This window comes from Propithecus coquereli, unplaced genomic scaffold, assembly GCF_000956105.1.
Source record: "Propithecus coquereli isolate 6110/MARCELLA unplaced genomic scaffold, Pcoq_1.0 Scaffold533, whole genome shotgun sequence".
Taxonomy (NCBI): Eukaryota; Metazoa; Chordata; class Mammalia; order Primates; family Indriidae; genus Propithecus; species Propithecus coquereli.
Genome location: NW_012151208.1, coordinates 147,905 through 167,610, shown reverse-complemented (window position 1 = coordinate 167,610; position 19,706 = coordinate 147,905). Strand labels below are relative to the sequence as shown.

At 38.8% G+C, this 19,706-nt stretch overlaps 1 protein-coding gene across 1 annotated transcript; it reads right to left on the bottom strand.

Moving 5' to 3' along the window:
- Positions 1–5,044: 5,044 nt before the first annotated feature.
- On the bottom strand, positions 5,045–19,286 carry POLR3F (polymerase (RNA) III (DNA directed) polypeptide F, 39 kDa). The gene is made up of 9 exons (XM_012657209.1): positions 19,136–19,286; positions 17,955–18,072; positions 14,138–14,205; positions 13,591–13,658; positions 12,163–12,275; positions 7,896–8,039; positions 7,566–7,673; positions 6,534–6,725; positions 5,045–5,497 (listed from the first exon to the last, which is right to left on the bottom strand). Exons 1-9 carry the CDS (start codon positions 19,195–19,197, stop codon positions 5,420–5,422), a joined length of 951 nt encoding a protein of 316 aa, XP_012512663.1. The 5' UTR covers positions 19,198–19,286; the 3' UTR covers positions 5,045–5,419.
- Between the last annotated feature and the right edge of the window lie 420 nt (positions 19,287–19,706).

Genomic DNA, 19,706 nt, shown 5'->3' with positions numbered 1-19,706 from the left:
AACATACACATATATACATACATTTTTTTTTTCTTATTTTTGTTGAGACAGAGTCTCACTCTTGCTCTCGGTAGAGTGCAGTGGCATCATTGTAGCTCACTGCAGCCTCTAACTCCTGGGCTCAAGCAATCCTACTGCCTCAGCCTCCCGAGAAGCTGGGACTAGAGGCACATGCCAACGTGCCCAGCTGATTTTTTTCTATTTTGAGTAGAGACGGGGTCTCACTCTTGCTCAGAGCTGGTCTCAAATCCCTGACCGCGAGCAATCCTCCCGCCTCAGCCTCTAGAGTGTTAGGATTACAGACGTGAGCCACTACACCTGGCACCCCCCCACACATATATAAAAAATATATATATACACACACACATATATGAATACAACATACACACATACACACATATAGTATGAGCACAACAGACTAGATTTGTATAAGACAAGAGTGGTGGGATCAGGGCCACGTGGAAAGCTTGTGCCCTGTCTAAATTGGTGCCATGTGAAAATAGGGCAAGGTATTGCCAATTTTCTGATTTTTTATGGGAAAAAAATCTTCATACAGTGTTTTTTTTTAAATTTTGGGAATATATATGTATGCATATACAGTCCATATGTATTACATGAATTATATCCAATCCATATGGATATGTTAGTTGGTAACAACAAAGTAAATAAAAAAAATTTATAAAAACTGCAAGACAAACAAAAATCCAGGCCCTCCATTTGTAACCTTGGCTATAAGCATTTACTTAGCCAGGGGTTTTTAGAGGATTCTCTATGAGTCTGTGAAAAGCTTAAGAAAACGAAAATGTACATAATGTCAAAGAATGAAATCGTGGGAACAATTTAGATTTTGTTACAAAATCTTAAGTATTTTTTAAAATAACCTTTCCATACTTCACATTTTGTTCTGTAGAGTTCAACCTTTTAACTTCCATGTAGAGTTGAATCTTTTAACTTCTCCTTTAAAGAGGCTCTTTCAAGCAACATTCCATGACTCTTGCTCTGATCAGCCTCCCTCGAAAAAAACCCTTTTTCTTTTAAGAAACAGGGTCTCACTCTGTTACCCAGGCTAGAGTGCAGTGGTGTGATCATAGCTCACTGTAGCCTCAAATTCCTAGGCTTGAGCAATCCTCCCACCACAGCCTCCTGAGTAGCTGGGACTACAGGCAGGCACCAACATGCCTGGCTAATTTTTTAAAGTTTTGTAGAAATCAAGTCTTGCTGTTGTCGAGGCTGATCTCAAACTCCAGGCCTCAAGCAATCCTCCTGCCCCAGCTTCCCGAAGTATTGGGATTATAGGCATGAGCCACCTTGCCCAGCCAAAAAAAAAAAAAAAAAAAACAACCCTTTTTCATTTCCCAACATTTTTTGGCTATGATCCTTAAATATTACTTCAAATAATTTCCAGTGAATTCACACTTGGTTGCAGAACCTGAGTTTGCTGCAGAAATATGATTTCCTCCACTGTTTATGCCTACAGGGGATTCAGAGCCATCAATTAAAACCCCAGGTCTTTTGGTTTTTAAATGTCCTTAGACAAAGAAAAAAGTCAAGAAAGATACTCTCAATTTGTAACAGCAATTTTCTTTGGAGAATGGAAATTTTGGTAGGTACAATGTGGTAGATGTCCCCATTGTAGTTTATCTACCTGGAGATTATTTGAATTTGTTACACTGAACATGTATTACTTTTATAATTAAAAGTAATTAAGATTTAAAACAACTTAATTTGACTAGTGACAAGCAAATTAGATAAATCAGTTGAATAATGATGTTCTTTTTTTTTTTGAGACAGAGTCTCACTCTGTTGCCTGGGCTAGAGCGCCGTGGCATCAGCCTAGCTCACAGCAACCTCAAACTCCTGGGCTCAAGCGATCCTCCTGCCTCAGCCTCCCGAGTAGCTGGAACTACAGGCATGCACCACCATGCCTGGCTAATTTTTTCCATATATTTTTAGTTGTCCAGCTGATTTCTATTTTTTTTTTTTTTTTAGTAGAGATGAGGTCTTGCTCTTGCTCAAGCTGGCCTCGAACTCTTTGAGCTCAAACAATCCGCCCGCCTCGGACTCCCAGAGTGCTAGGATTACAGGCGCGAGCCACCGTGCCTGGCCAAATAATGATGTTCTTTAAGAGGCTGTTTAGCACTGATTTGGCCAAACTAATAATCAAAGTTGGATTCTATTTGAATTATTTGGAAATTAGTAATTGTGTTACTCTCTGCCTTGTTTTCTGAAATCCTTTCTTTAAAAAACTTACTTATACACATAATAACAGTTCATAAAACTTTGTTGTCCTTTTCCTCCATAGAAATAAATATATACAAACTGAGAAATAATTCTGACATTCTTCATTCCTATAAAAGTAATTAAGATAGACCTATATGATTGTTGAGCTGTGCTGCCCAATACAGTAATCAATAGCCATGGGTAGCTATAAAATTAATAATTCAGTTCTCCAGTCAAACTAGTCATATTAAAGTACTCAATAGCCACTGGTGGCTAGTGGTTACTTTATTGGACAGTAGATGTATTCCATCATTATAGAAAGCTCTATTGGACAGCATTGGTCTAGGCCATGTATTTTATATTCTTCTCTCACCCACCATCCAATAACGAATAATAGTTCACAGTAAAAGTGACTCAATTTGAAATTACTTTTTTCACTAGTTTGCTTAGTTGATTACTGTCAAAATCATGGGTCTATAAAATTCACTTATCGCCAACTAAGATCAGGGGAGTTTCATGGGAGAATTCACATAAACTGTTCATTAAAAACCTTAGAATCATGGACTCTCGTGATTTCTGTTTGATTCTCTGCGGATCATCATCAAACATAGAGAAGCCTCAACAGACTCTGGGGACTATCCATTCTCCGGTGAGCAAAATACCTAATACTAGATGGAAACCAGCTGTAAGTACTAGGACTTCATTTGCAGATTGATTTTTTGGTGTTGTCATGAGTCTTAAGCCCCACAGTTTGTTTTGGTCACTTTATCCGTGTAGGACAAACAATCCATTTAACTATTCATCAGAGGTGCTGTTTCTTTAAATTGTTGTGTCTTGTCTCCTTCAGTTAATATTCAGAATTAAAAATATGCTATGAGAAAAAAGTTGAAAGGGTCTCTTTATTTCTGGTGAGGCAAAGAATACTTTTGGTTTAGCCATTGATTAAGCTCTAAAAATCAATCTCTGGCTATGAAGACATAATACAAAGTCTATATTTAAAAGATATGCTGGGCAGGGCACAGTAGCTCACGCCTGTAAGCCTAGCACTCTGGGAGGCCGAGGCAGGAGGATTGCTTGAAGCCAGGAGTTTGAGATAAGCCTGTGCAAGACCAAGAGCCCATCTCTACTAAAAATGGAAAAATCAGCCAGGCATTGTGGCATGCCCTTGTAGTCCCAGCTACTGGGGAGGCTGAGGCAGGAGGATTGCTCCCAGCCCAAGAGTTTGAGGTTGCTGTGAGCTGTGATGATGCCACTGCACTCTAGCCCAGGCAACAGAGCAGGACTCTGGCTCAAAAAAAAAAAGAAAAATTGCTGGTTCCATCTCCCCATTTTTAACTCTTCTCTAATCTCTATTTTCTTATTAAATAAAACTAACGCCTCTTCGATAGGCCAAGTCCCAGGAAGTACAGACATTGTTTTTAGCATTCCAGCTGTCACTGGGGGTAGAAGAGAAACCCTCTGTAGTTTCAGGCTCCCAAATACTTCTGTATCTTATATATTCAATACTTGAAATACTCTTTGTTACAAAGAGCTAGTATTATCAAATGCTAATTCTATACAGCTGGCCATAGAATTTATCTGATAAAAATTGGTTACTGAGCTGAATTTTATTTTACTGATATCATTTATCTCAAAATAACTTTTCTGATGTTGTCCACTTAGAGATCTCCAAACTGGTGTTAGAAGTCAGGCCTCAGTAGTAGCTGAGCTTGAATTCCTTTCTGTTGGTCCATGTTTTTGGCCTGGATACAGAAACTCTTAAGTGGAGCTACAAAGTGAAAATACAACAGCTAAGATCCTGAAAAGCTCTGCAGCTAACTTCTGTGCATCAATACATTAAGTAACCTAGTGTTTTCTATGTGGCTGGTGATTGGAACTGAAAGTGCTATTAGAACTGAGGACAATTATAATGGCTTTTTGCTTAGACATACCATGATTTTTATAACATAATAAGGAAAGGAAACAAATCTAAAACAGGATAAGAAAAGAAGAATCATATCCACCTCCAACAACATAAAGTATGAATGGAGGGCAATGGATTATTTTTAGTTTTAATTTTAGTTAAATGATTAGACATTGTCTTAGTGTTTTCTGTCTGCCATAACAGAATACCATAGGCTGGTGCTAACAACAGAAATTTATTTCTCACAATTCTGGAGGCTGGGAATTCCAAGATCAAGGTACTTGTAGATTTGGTATCTGGTGAGAGCCCACTCTGATTCATAGATGGTTGTCTCCTGCCTGTGTCCTCACATGGCAGAAGGGGCAATGGAACTGTCTGGGTTTCTTTTATAAGGGCACTAATCCTATTGTTAAGGCCTTCACCCTCCTGATCTATCACCTCTCAAAGGCCGCCCCCCTCCAAATATTATCACATTGAGGATTGTATTTCAACATCTGAATTTTGGGGGCACACAGACATTCAGTCTATTGTAGACATTAAATAATGTTTAAATAAGAATCTAGGGAAAATTCTAGCCAATAATACAACTGAGCCACAGAGTAAAACTTATAAGACTTTAATAAAGAACAGTGAAAATATTCCCTGTAGTATGAAAATGATAGTATTTATGCACTGAAAACACATCCTTGACAATAGTCATTGTTTGGTTTTGAAGTATGGTAGCATAATCCTCTCAAAGAATATTTCTGATGTAAAAGGAATTAGCAGTGTGTGGAAAAGGTATATTCTATTCTCTCTCCTAGTTATGCCCCAAGTTTGTATACTTTTAATTTCTTCTCAATGAAACTACTGAGAAAATAGAAAACAGAAATAGTGGTAGTGAGCCAGATATAAAAAACTTCCAATGAAGACCTTAAGAAATAACTTTAAATAGAACATATTTACACTCTAGCCATAATCCTGGTACTTGGTAAATATAGGTTTGTTGGCTTATTTTTCCTTGACCCATTAAAATTCTCAGAAGCTTCAGAAGATGTGATCCTCCAGAATTTCAAAGTATTTTATTTGCTGAAGAATGGATTTCACTACTAACCTTATTTGTTTCATATTCTGTTGGCTACTTTACCAATATAAATTTAGTCCGCATAAATAAAAAAAAATGTTTTCATAGCAGCAAGTCTATATTGATTATTATGAAGTTTGCTTTCAAGGAGATTTGATGCTCCATCGTGATTAAATTATCTTCTCCCAAAGTAACTTCATTTGCAAAATGTCAGTAAAGTTCATAACTTTCTATTAAAATTCAAGCCACTCTGTCATGTAAATACAGTTAGATGGTGAAATCTCACCACCTTCATGGCAGTCATCAAACACCTTTAAAAAAAGAAAAAACAGTTTATATTCAAACTAAAGTTTTAAAATATCTAAGGCCCAAACACCCATTTAAAGCAATATTAAAAACAAAGTTTCAAATTGAAAGGGATTAGGACTGTATTTAAGAACATATTATAATGGGGCCTGCTTTGAGATCTAAAGCTATGAGAGGCCTTTTACGGTGGCATTAAGATGATCATGTTCACCTGCCAACTGGGCAAAAGGCTAACGGCAGGTAACACAGGAGTACAGGCAGGGAGATCTATACATATGAATGAATGAATTTTCACTAATTCAATGTTTCATGTTTAGCTACCTTCCATTTTGTGAAGTGTGCTAAATAGAATCCCCAACATGTTGGCCTTTTATCTGAGTTGAAAGCAGGGCATGGAGAGCTTAGGCACATAGACAAGGGCCAGAAACAAAGCACAGACTAGCAGCCTGAGAATATAAATGCCATGAGGACTGGGACAGTGTTTCCGGCTCTGTGTTGTGTCCTCAGTGCCTACAGCACAGAGTTGACACTCATAACCTATCTGGGGACAGATGAATGCATAGTGCTGGGGCATGCTGTAGGGGAAAGATGTGATCTCGGAGTTTGAATCCTGGTTGTTTCTTCTAAGCTGTATGCTCTCAGGTCTTCCTAAGCTCCCTCATTCTTAAGGGGAAATAACACCACTAGCTTTAAGGACAAAGGAGGATTAAATGAGACCACCTATGAAAGTCATCAGGGACACACCTGGCCCATGGCAGGTTCTCAACAAATCTCATTTCCCTCCCTCATCACAAAGTGTCCATTTCAGGGCCAAAAGCAGAAAATGGCAAATGTCTTTAACCTGGTTATTCCAAAAAAGAAGGTAAGGCAATGATTTGTTCATTAAATGTTCAGACAGACATTTAATGAACAGGTTACATGGAGGTTTGAGCAGCTCTTGGTCAACTCCAATGTGAGAAAACCAGGGTGTGCGTGCTCTGATTTCTTTATGTGGCATTTGCACCTGGCAGTCAAGTGTAAAGTGAAGCCACTTTAACTCACCGGGCAGAGTCCACAGGGTGCCCGGACCAAACCTGTGGGCGGGATGATGGGATTGACTGCCCTGTACAGCTTCATGTGTCCGTCTACACTGCCAACTGTACCTTCTTTTGCAGCAATGATAGTCATCTCCACTTTCCCATCATAAATGAGTGTATTCAGGATAGTTTCAATGTCCTCCATGGACAACTCTACCTAAAAAGGGGATACATTAGAAAGGACACAAAAAGGACAAGGAGACATCCATTTGGAGGGTGTTACAAACAGTAAAGGGTCACAATTCTATGGTGAAATGGGGGAAGCATTATGCTAGAGAGGAATGAACAACAGTCAAAGTTAACATAAACCACTGACATGTTAGGGACAGAAATCTCATGCTGAGTTTGACACTTTCTAATGTCCTCAACTCCTAAGTAAAATGTAGAAGTCTTATAAGGTAATGGTGGAGATTTATAAAATGCTTGAGCAGAAAGGTACTTTAGACATCAGATAGTCCAAGTTCCTAGTTCTTTATAAATGAGTAATCTGGGGCCTAGGAAATGAAAATGACTTGTCCAAGTGGCCACTTTGACTTCTTCACTGTGAAAACCATCAGTGTCTTTATGTACAGGTCTTCAAAAGAACGTGCTGATAACACCATTTACATCTCTAAAGTAAGAAAATACCAATAAATGACAACTGATGTCATGACTAATATTATGCACATATGCTGAAATGTCCCTGAGAAAGTCAAGAACTTGTCAGAACAGACTTTTAAATTTGGGGAGTGAAATGCACTGCCGGGACTGCACTCTGCTGCTCTATGTCCCAAGCTCAGGAACAGTTCAGAGAGTGCCTGATGGCAGTGACTGCCTTTGCCTATGGTATACAACAGTAGCCTCCCACAGTGGGTTCTGCAGAACGTTCATAGCTATCACCTGAAAAAAAGGGTCTGGGTCAAATACATTCTGGAATACACTGTAAACTTTATGATGAAGAATAAGTTTTTAAAATAAGATGAAAATTATATGAAAAGGTTATAAACTGAATTCTGACCTTACTGATCCCCAGTTCACAGATATATTTCCACACTTCGTGTGATGAAGCAAATGAACTATTTCTTTGTATCACTGGATTCTGTTTGCTTTCTCGTGCTGTTTCTGCCTGTAAGAGTTTAAACATAAGAAATCTAAGCAAGAATTCTGGTGAGTGTTTTCTGAATACAATTTATACCAAGTTAAACCAACAGCAGAAGATATTTTGTTTAGTAAATTTCCAATTTCAGATTTTTAATTCCTATAAAATATGCTATACAGGATTAAAATCCTTTATAAAGAAACTTTTTCAAAGAAGATTTGCAGTGATGTTTCCTCAATTATGCCTCACCTTGCTTTGCAGGAATTTAAAACACTGTTGGTTAAGCACCTCTACAAATTCAGATTCAAAATCTTGGTCACTATACCAGGCTCCACCAGTCACAGATCGGTCTGGCTGCAGGTTATAGAGCATATACACCTTCTTTTTTGAGGCCTAGGAAAGAACAGCACAGTTCATGTGTTTATAATAGTTTCTAAAAACTAAATAAAAAAATAAAGTTATATATTTTGGAATGGTTTTAGAAGTACAGAATTATCACAAAGATAGTAAAGAAAGTTCTCATATACTCCGTGCCCACGTCCCCCTATTATTTACATTTTGTATTTGTGCATTACTTTTGTCACAATTAATAAACCAATACTAATACATCACTATTAACTGAAGTTCACACTTTACCCAGATTTCATCAGTTTTCCCTCAACATACTTTTCTGCTCCAGGATCCCATCTAGGACCATGCTACATTTAGTTGTCATCTCTCCTTAGGCTCCTTTTGGTTGTGACAATTTCTCAAACACTTATTTATATCAGTATGGACTCATGAGTATTTATTTTATACTTTTGAGTTACAAAGCTTCATGTTTGGAACCCTTCCAGACCTTGCCCTCTTCTGTTGCCTAGTTCTTTGTGTCCTTTATCATAAAACCATAATGGTAAGAATAGTGCTTTCCTGAATTCTGTGAGTTATTCTAATGAGTTATTGAACCTGAGGGGGTCATGGGAACCCACAAATTTGTAGCCACTTGGTCAAAGTGTGGGTGGCCTGGGCACTCCTGAACTTGTGACTGGTGTCTAAAGTGAGGACAGTCTTGGGGAAGACTGTGCCTTTCACCTGTGAAATTTGGGACTTAACTCCAGATAGTTGGAATTGCATTGCAGCCAGCATCCCCAGTCCACCTATATAAACGTTCAAGACTAGCATACTATATGTAGTGGTACCAGAATGATTAACCAGGAGCCTCATGGGAAATAAGGCAATCAGTTCAAATACAGTGAATACAGTGCTTAAGTACATTTCCTTTTGCCTTTAGTCTTACAGACACCACTTACTTCCACAGTTACTTAGGTCAGCACCTTATTCCTCTACGTTTTTCAGTGAGGTTGTCTCTTACTTTTGTAATACATTTAGTTTCTGTTGTTATATTCTGCATTCCACCCTACAATCCCCCTATCTCCTAAATGACTTTAAAAATTGGTACACATTAAGATTTCTCAGCTGGGTGTAGTGGTGTAGTCCTGCAGTCCCATCTACTCGGGAGGCTGGGGCAAGAGGATTGCTTGAGCCTAGGCGTTCAAATCCAGCCTGGGCAGCATAGCAAGACTTAGTCTCAAAAAAGAGAAAAAACAAAAGGGGAAAACCCTAGATTTACTCTTTGTGCTGTAAAGTTGTATGGGTTTTGTTTGACACATCCTCAATGCTTATGTCGTACAGAACAGTTTCACTACCCTAAAAAATATCTCCTGTGTTTCATCTATTCAACTCTCTCTATCAGCCCATCCCCAGCCCCTGGCAACTGATCTTTTTTACTGTCTCTACAGTTTTGCCTTTTCCAGGATGTCATATAGTTGGAATCATACAGCATGCAGCCTTTTCAGATTGGCTTCTTCCGCTTAGTATCATGCATTTAAGATTCATGCATGTCTTTTCATGATAGCTCATTTCTTTTTATCACTGAATAATATTCTGGTTTGTTTATCCACTCACCTATTGAAGGACATCTTGGTTGCTTCCAGTTTTTGGCGATTATGAACAAAGCAGCTATAAACATTCACATGGAGTTTTTGTGTGGACACAGTTTTCAAATCAGTTGGGTAAATAATTAGAAGCATGACTGCTGGATCATGTGGCAGGACTTTGTTTAGTTTTTAAGAAACTGCCCAACTGTTTTACAAAGCGGCTATACCATTGAGCATTATTACCAGCAATGAATGAGTGTTCCTGTTAGTCTGTAGCTTGCCAGCATATGGCATTATCAATTTTTGGATTTTAACCATTCTAATAGGTGTGTAGTGGTATCTCACTACACTAAAACAATTTTTTTTGGTTTTTTTGAGACAGAGTCTCGCTTTGTTGCCCCAGCTAGAGTGCACAGCTCACTGCAACATCAAACTCCTGGGCTCAAAGAATTGTCCTGCCTCAACCTCCTGAATAGCTGGGACTACAGGTGTGTGCCACCATGCCCGGCTAATTTTTCTATTTTTTTGTAGAGCTGGGGTCTTGCTCTTGCTCAGGCTGGTCTTGAATTTCTGACCTCAGGTGATTCTCCTGCCTCAGCTTCCCAGAGTGCTAGGATTACAGGCGAGAGTCACTGAGATGGCCCAAATTGTTATTTTAATTTGCAATTTCTATTAATTATGATAAATAATGTTAAGCATCTTTTCATATGCTTATCTGCCATCTGTATATCTTCTTTGGTGAAGTATTGGTTCAGGTCTTTTGCCCATTTCTAATTGAACTGTTTATTTTCTTATTGTTGAATTTTAAGAGTTCTTCATATAATTTTAGAAACAAGTTCTTCATCAAATATGTGATTTGCAAATATCTTCTAGTATGTAGCTTATCTTTTCATTCTTAACAGTGTCTTGTAGAACAAAAGTTTTAAATTTTAATAAAGTCCAACTTATCAATTTTTTGTCGTAGATTATACTACTGGTTTTGCATTTAAAAACTCATCAACAAACCCAAGGTCATATAGATTTTCTCTTATGCTTTCTTCAAAAGAGTTTTGCACTTTACAGTTAGTTCTAAGATTATTTTAACCCTTAAAAGGACATGGAAGTCCATCAACTGACAAATGAACAAAAGGTAGTATATATCTGTACAGTGGAATTTACAATGCAATAAAAAGGAATAAAGTACAACATGGATAAACGTTGAAACATCATGCTAAGTGAAAGAAGTCATACACAAAAGACCACATAATCTATTATTCTGTTTATAGGGAAATGTCCAGAATAGGCAAATCTATAGGGTAGAAAGTAGATTAGTGGTTGTCAGAGCTTGTGGGGAGGGAAGCTAGGAAGCAAATGCTAGTGGGGTCACATTTTAGGATGATGAAAATGTTCTAAAATTAGAACAGTGGTGATGGCTGTACAACTTTGAGAATATACTAAAAACCCAATGGTCGTATGCTTTAAAAGGATGAATTTTGTGGTATGTGATTATAGCTCAATAAAGCTGTTATTAAAAATAAAGATATAGAAGGAAGATAGGGAAAATGAGGCTAGGTGATAGATACATGGGAATTCATTATATTATTTTCTCTACTTTTGTATATATTTTTTAAAATGTGGAAGAGAAATGCTATTCTAAATTAGGGAAGTAGTAAGATATAAATATCATTTGATAAATAAAATCACTAATGAACATCAAATTCTTACATGCTGAAATTTGTGTTCAAGAAAACTTTTTTTTTTTTTTGGATATAAGGTCTTGTTCTGTTGCCTCGGCTAGACTGTAGCAGTGCGATCACAGCTCATTATAACCTTGAACTCCTGGGCTTGAGTGATCCTCCCATCTCAGCCTCTCAGTAGCTGGGACTGCAGGTGCATGCCACCACACCTGGCTAATTTTTAAATTTTTTGTAGAGATGGGGACTTGCTACATTGCCCAGTTTGGTTTCAAATTCCTGGCCTCGAGCAATCTTCCCACCTTAGCCTCCTTAGTGCTGAGATTACAGGAATAAGCCACCATGCCCAGCCCAAGCAAACTTTATTCCAGGGGAATCTCAGCTCCTCTGACATCTAAATCAGTAAGGTAAGTGGCAGATGTCCCTGATCAAGATAGCTCTGGAGCATGGAGCCCGAGAATGTGGAGGGGTGGGGTGGGATGAGGAGGAAGAAACACACCGATGTACTGGAAACAAAGCTCCACCAGGGCAAGGATCTTTCTGACTTGTTCACTAATGTATCCTAAGCACCCAGAACCATGTGGCACACAGCAAACACTCAACAGGTATTTGTTGAATGTGTGAGCTAATGAGTTCGGATAAATTATTTTACATACTACAAAATCTAAGAAAAATGTTCATGACTCCAAAAATTGTTCAATGAAGAGAGTAAAGGAGTTTTAGGTTTTTTGGTGGGTCAGACACCAAGAGTTAACAAGGTAGTGGCAAATCTAAGCAGCATATCCAAACCAATCCAATATAAGCTAATTTTTTAAAAGTCTTTTTTGACCAGTTATTTTAAATCACAGCATAGCTTTCAAGAATAAAAACTTGAAATACACTTGAAGCAACATATGTAAGTGAATATTCCAGGGAAGAACTACTCACTGCTACTGACTTAACAGCTTTAATAAGCTTTTTACTTTCCAAATTCTTCAGAATTTTGTTGATTTCTGTTAATGGCAAGTTACTTTTGTATCGGATATCTCTGCTCCATATTCCTATGAGAAAGTAAAGTAAATTAAGTTGAACTATGGTGTTCCTGGATTTTTATTTCTATTCAGACAGCTTACATCTTATTACAAAACTAGCAAAATTAAGCTAACAGTAAAAATTAAATGACTTAGAGGTAAGAACCTTGGCTAAAGTAGCAAAAGTATGCAAAACAATAAATAAGTCATTTGTTTTATATTCTAACTGGAAATTTCTTGGAATCCCAGTGTGATACATTTTAAAAAATCCTTGAAAAGGATGTTTTTGTAATGGAAGAAAAAATAATGAATACTATCGAATTAACTATGTCATCTCTTCTATCTTCTCCTGTACCCTAATCTGTTTTCTGGTATTTTCACTTTAGATTGTAAACATAAAAAACAAACTTAAATTTGGGTCAGGGTCAACTGCCATCCTTAACCGGGAGCAAGAAAACCCTTTTGCATGCATGTAATCCATTATTTATACAACACTATATTTGTGAGATGGAAAAAGGAAGTCTAGTTCTTACAGCTGCTAAAAGCCATGCATGGGAAGCTATGATTTTTCTTTCAAAGAAGGAAGTAAGTGTTATATGTGGAAAGGGAACGTATGTAAAAATATTTTCCTTTATTTACTTCCCAAGGTAGAGGCATAACGAGATAAGAAGATTTAAAAAAAAATACAGAATGGCTTTCTCATAGGACATGTTATATTTATTAACATTTTAATAAATATAAGAATTAATTTCAGACTATATCATAATTTTTCAAGTTAGTATCAATGACCCAAATAGATCCTAAATCATAATAAGTACAATTATATACAGTTCCTCAAGGGAGATAGAAGGTGAACCACAGCTGCTGAGGGGCATCTCTCGAGACATTGCTACTGTGTACTAGGTATCCCTCAGGGGTCCTTGCAAATACCAGGTGTTATTATGCATAATTTATAGATAAGATGAAGAAACTGAGGCTCACAAAATTTACGTAACTTGCCGACATCATATAGCTAGAAAGTAAGGATGTTTTTAAAAAATTAAGTATTTATTTATTTTGAATAGATAATACATTCATGTGGCTCAGAATTCAGAAGTCTTTTTCCAACACTGGCTATGGCTGTCTAGTTCCTGCCCCTTTCGAGGTAACAATGCCATCACTCTTGGGTATCCTTCAGGCACATACATGCATGTTACATATGTGTGCTCTGTTCCTGTCTTCCCTGTTTTACACAAATGGCAGCACACTCTACACACCGAGCTCTACCCTGGGAAACTGGGGTTTCAGTCCCTATATCTAGGCCCAAAGACAATGTTTTTTTCTGCTTTACCCTTCACATGCTTACCTTTATTTCCTGCATCCTCTATGATTTGATATACTAGTTTTTCTTGGTTATCTGATCCCTTCATTTTACTGCAGAGAAATAAAACAGAATTAAAAAGGCAAAGAGGCACAGGATAATCTAACAATCTACATGACTACTTAAATGAATTAGCAGACAAGGTCACCACAGTGACATATTTACCAAAAGAAGGGCTTACCTTAAAAAGAATGAGACAGAGCTGTGTGTATCAACATGAAAAGATGTCCAAGATACAGTAAGTGAAAAAAACAAGTTGCAAAACAGTATGGATAGCATGATCCCATTTTTGTTAAAAAAAAAAAAAGAGAGAGATTATATATAAATATATAATCATCTATGTGTATTTATATATCTAGAAGAAAGGATATATACCAAGTTATTAAGAGCAGTTACCTCTGGGAAATGGAATGTATTATAGGACACAGGGATGATATGCAGGACAGGTTTACATTATGCGATTTGTATTAGCATATATATATTACTTTGTAATAATTAAAATTTTCTTAAAATTAAAAAAGTAAGTGCTTACCCAGCATTCTGAGAGTCTTTTATTCTATATAAAAGGCCTGTATTGCTCCTTAAGAGATCCAACTGACCCTGAAGTTTTAAAAATTGAAAAGAAGAGTCAATTATTTTGGGGCTATCTCAAATCCAATGACAAATGTTAATGCATTAATATTTTTATTACACAGATTAAAATATTCTACTTCCCACAGTTATTTGTCAGTTCCTCACTTCCAACTTACGTTTTTGCTTATATATCACATAGAATGTATTTTTCAAAACCTAGCTCGTTATCTTAAAATTTTTCAAAATAGCAATATTAACAATTTCCCATATGCTAGATCATGGCTTAGTTACATGATCAATACATAAAGAATTTTTAAAAAGCAGCTTTAGAATAATAAATAAAAATCTATATTCAAATTCAAATCCAAATTAAATATATACAATATAAAAATATAATTTGTATAAATAAAAACTTCAAATAAAGGCTAAACATGCATAGATATTCTGCTGCACAACAGCTAAATAAAATTTATAAAGTTAATGGTGACATCTACTGATATGCATCATTTTTATTGTTACATGAAAATTAGGCATATAAGTCACCCACTGAATAAAAGGACTACAGTAGTACTGTTTTTTATATAACAAATCAAAAATAAAATAAAGCATGTATTGTCATGTTTCTAAATTTCCTTGGGTCTGAACTTAGGAGAACCCAGATGGCTGTATCATTGGGCTTCTGGCAGTTCTCAAAAGCCATGTTGAGAGGGGCCCCATTCTCATGTGTTAAGACTGGACAGACTTACGACCTGGAAACTGGTTTACATACTAGATGAACAGTGACACCCTCCATCCATTCCCCAAGTGATAAAGTGGGACCACAAAGCTCAATTTGGAGGCTCCATTCAGTCATTTATTCAGCCAATGAACATTTACCGAATGCTTGTTCTGTGCCAAGGCGTTATGGTAGGTGTTCAGGGGAACAAACGTGAATTCTAAAAGGGAAATATACAGTTAACGCCAATCATTTGGTTGGCATTAAGACAGAGGTAAGTAAAGGGTGGATGGGCACTCAGAGAAGAGGCTGTGGCCCAATCCTGGGGTGTAGGGTGGTTTCCTGGAGACAATGGAGAGCTCAGTCCCAAAGGATAACAAGGAGTTAGTGAGTCTGTAAAGACAGGGAAGAAGAAGAGCCTTCAGATCAGGGAGGACAGTGTGAGCCAAGGCCCTGAGGCATGAAACAGCACGATGTGGCAAGAAACCAAAAACAATCTGTTGTTCCCTCTGAAGCATAACTTTTGAGGCAGAGTGGTGGAGGATATGAAGCTGGCAAGGAAGGCAGGGGCTCAGTGTGGTAAACCCAGGAGTTTGAGTTTGAATCTCCGGTACTGACAGATTTTAAGTGGTAGAGTGACTTGGTCAGACCTGCATTTAAGACAGATCAGGCTGGCTTCTCTGAGGCAGATGGAGTCAGGAAAGCCAGTTAGGATGCTACTGCAATAGTCCAGGTAAAAGCCAAGAGCTTGGACACATGCAGCAGTAGTAGGAATGGAAATGGGGGAACAAATTTGAGAACTGTTTAAAAAAGTCAAAACACTTTGTGATTTATTAATAATCACTCCCTTGCTTAATACCCTTTGGGGCTGGGCGCAGTGGCTCACGCCTGTAATCCTAGCACTCTGGGAGGCCGAGGCGGGAGGATGGCTCGAGGTCAGGAGTTCGAGACCAGCCTTAGCAAGAGCGAGACCCTGTCTCTACTAAAAATGGAAAGAAATTAGCCGGACAACTAAAAATACACAGAAAAAATTAGCCGGGCATGTTTGGCACATACCTGTAGTCCCAGCTACTTGGGAGGCTGATGCAGGAGGATCGCTTGAGCCCAGGAGTTTAAGGTTGCTGTGAGCTATGCTGACGCCACAGCACTCTAGTCTGGGCAACAAACAGAGCAAGACTCTGTCTCAAAAAAAAAAAAAAAACCCTGTGGGAGCTCTACCACTGCCTATATCCTATAGCCAATAGGACTGGCAGTGGACAAGCGATTGCAGAGGTGGCAAAAGGGAGGGAGGTGCTAAGGATGATTTTCAGTCAGAAAGGAAAGAGCTGCATGGGTGGTCAGAGGACAAAAAGGAACATTTTGCACTGCCACAACCTCCCAGAATCCCTTCCTCCCTCTTTCCTGGAGCTGAAGACCTTCACCACAGTGAAATGACTAGAAATCACGAAAACTCTTTTTGCTTGTTTTTATAAATAAAGTTTTATTAGAACATAGCTATACTCTTTGATTTATCTATCAACGTCCATGGCTGCTTCTTGCTAAAGTGACAGAATTGGGTAGCTGTGACAGAAACCATATGGCCCACAAAGCCTAAAACATATGCTATCTGGCACTTTACAGAAAAAGTTTGCCAACCTCTGAGCTAGAGGGTTGAAGGGAATGGTTTAACAAAAGGTTCACCTGTCCCCAAATCTCCATATCCAGAGCCTTAAGAAATCCAACAAGGCTGGTAGATTTAAAAAATAAATCAGTCATTCAGATGAGGTCTTAGTGTGGAACACTTTCACCTGATCGCTACTAAAACCAAACTGAAATGCTCTCAGGAAACAGGAGTTTTGTTTTGATAATGGGGGAAAGGAAGGAGAAATAAATTTAGAGCAAGGGGTACCACTAGGTGGGTTTTTAAACAGTTTTTTTTGTTTTGTTTTGTTTTTGGACAGCTGGAGGACAATGACATTAGGGTCCCAGGTTCTTAAGACAGAAGAGGTAAGAGCAGGTAGAAGGGCTTCACTGAAAAACCCTACTGTAATGTCACTGTGGGCTGAAGCTACACTTCTTCCTAAAGGCCCAGCACTACTGTCTTTCAACTGGACTCCTTCCTGCTTCCTGAAATGCTTATAATGACAATGTGGAAAGTGATACCTTAATGAATGGGCTCTGTGATGACTCACAGAAAAATCAGGAGGGAGATATTTTATAAGGAATGGCCCAAAACCAGCAGTAGGAAGCAAACAGAAGGTGAGAACAGAGTAACTGTGTACCCTTATGTATCTTAGTGGCAATTTGGTTAACAAATACAACAGTTGTAACAAAATACATTTATTTCATTTGTCTCATAAAAATGATACATAATTACTTCTTCTTTTCTCAATTCAGGCAGTCTGAGCTGTTTCCTGGTTTGGAGTCTTATCAGTCAAACCTAATACACTTTCTGGTTTTATGACTACTATATCAGTCAGAGTTTTCCAAAGAAACAGAACCAATAGGATGGATAGATAGATAGATAGACATACATATCTACATATATATGTGGAGAGAGAGGGAGAGAGAGAAATACATTTATTTATAAAGTATTTGCTCATGTGATTATGGAGGCTGAAGGAGTCCCGTGATCTGCCCTCAGCAAGCTGGAGACCCAGGAAAGTTGGTAGCGTAGATCAAAGGCCTGAATGCCAAGAGCCAATAGTGTAGATTCCAGTCCAAGTCTGAAAGTCTGAGAACTAGGAGTGCTGATGGCAGAAGATCCACATCCAAGCTCAGGCAGTCAGGCAGAGAGCAAACTCAACTTCCTCCACCATTTTGTTCTATGCAGGCCCTGAAGAGAGTGGATAATGACCGCCCACAATGAGGCCGCATCTGCTTTACTCAGTTTACCAATTCAAACACTAATGAATTGAAACATCCTCACAGACACTCCTAGACATAATGTTTAACTAGATATCTGGGAATCCCATGTCCCAGTCAAGTTGACACATGAAATTAACCATCACAACTACACAATAGGGCACAATGACAATCACAGAACATAAGTAATTATGCAAACTAATTGGGTTCACCTTACCATGGACAATAATCTATTAATGGCCACTGCCCGCTGCTGGGCTTCTATATGAGGCATTTCATTCTGAATTACTTGGTCTGTAATTCCATGAGGGAACTGGTGACATAATTCTATAATCCTAGAAGCAAAGGCATTAATGTTATTCTTCACGTTTACCTGTTTCAAGAAGGATTAGGGGAAAAATAAAAGCAGAATAGTTTGAAATTGTGCCTTTTTCACATTTGGCAGATAATCTGGGCTTCTATGATGTTTTTCAATCAAAGTATGTTAGAAATTGAGGAAGACGATTTCTAAATACATGTTTACGTTATTATTGTTATTTAAGGAGAGTATTTGTTTTCCTCACTAATATAAACTTTAGAGCAAAAGTCTAATGAAAACAGAAAAATATTAAAGCTGAGACTTCAACGTTCTTAGATGAAATAAATATGACAAAGTTAAGCCATAAATCAGTAAGCAGGAGACAAATGCAGACACCTCTGGTGGGAAGCCAAATTTTTTTATGACAATTCACCACAATGATGGTCTGCTTATGGAATTATCCCTACCAAACAAAAATGAGTCCAAATATTCACCTTGTCAATAGGATCAATATATACTATTCATAAAGTTTGAGAAAGTCGGGTCTTTTAAAACTATGTGATAACCTAAGAATAGCAGTGCACTGGTAAAGAATATCAAACTAAGAGGGGCTTTAGGTGTCCTAAAAGTCTTGAGTTCAGTGTTGCACTGAAATCATCTGGCTTAACGTTGCTTCGTCATCACAAACTGCACCCTAACTCTGCCCAACCATTTTGTCATGAGAGATTCCTTAGTGACAAAAGAGAACCTGAATCAGAACATGTATCCACCAGTACTACGGGAAAAAAGCCGAGGGTCCTCTCTCAAGGCATTGATCACCTCAACGTAGCAAAGAAGAGCAACATCGCAACCTCCCCAAAAGCATCAGGGCAAAGCCAGATACACAAAGTTGCAAGCGGGCAAACCCGTTTTGAAAGTCCTAAGCGTTCTGCTTTCCAAGAGCGGGAGTAGGCGAGGGTCCGAACCCCTCAATCTCTTTCCCGCGTGTTCATCCAACTCGCTCCGGCCTCTCCTAAGGGCTCCGGGAGAAGGGGTCCGGCTGCCCAAATGACCGCCGCCGGCGGGGTGTCCGAGCCAGGAACCGAGCCTCCCTGGTTTACCTGTTTTCTATTTCCACCGGATCCGCGTCGGGCGGTTGCACCTTCACTTTCACCTCAGCCATGAGGGCTCAGTTCCCGACTCCCGGGGGAAGAGACGCACCAAGTGGCGAGATAGTGAGCCGGGGAGCCCCGGGAACCAATGGAAGACAGAGCTCGGTCCGCGCTAGGGACTTTTTGTCGTGTCGCAGCTGGTCCTTCGTTGTAGGCTTGAGGCGGCCAAGCCGCGCCTGCACCGCCCCACTCTCCGGAGCCACTGCAGCTTCTTATTCTTGTTTTCCAGAATGTCAATGCCTGTCGGACGAACAAGCCTGGGTTCCCTTATTCTGAGTTGTGACGCCAGCTTTTAGCAATTATCAACCTCTGTGAAGGCATATTCTTGGATGCCTGTGGTAAAGCCCTGGGAAAGGCACGCCAGGCAGGTACCAGTCTCCCCACAAGCCGCAGAGGAGGGGTTGGTTGCTAGGAAACTGAGATTCTGCCAATCATCTGTCCAGCTCCCTGTGGGTGGGGCGCGGCTTGCTGCGTCTGTGGTAACTCAGGCTGCTGCGAAGAAGAAGGAGGCAAGAGGCGG

Excerpts from the sequence above, each read along its gene's own strand:
- POLR3F (XM_012657209.1), bottom strand. The coding sequence starts at position 19,197 with ATGGCTGAGGTGAAAGTGAAGGTGCAACCGCCCGACGCGGATCCGGTG. Across the intron at positions 13,659-14,137 it reads AAAGACTCTCAGAATGCTGG|TAAAATGAAGGGATCAGATA; the intron begins GTAAGCACTTAC and ends ATTTCTCTGCAG. Across the intron at positions 6,726-7,565 it reads GTGAACTGGGGATCAGTAAG|GTAGAGTTGTCCATGGAGGA; the intron begins GTCAGAATTCAG and ends TCCCCTTTTTAG.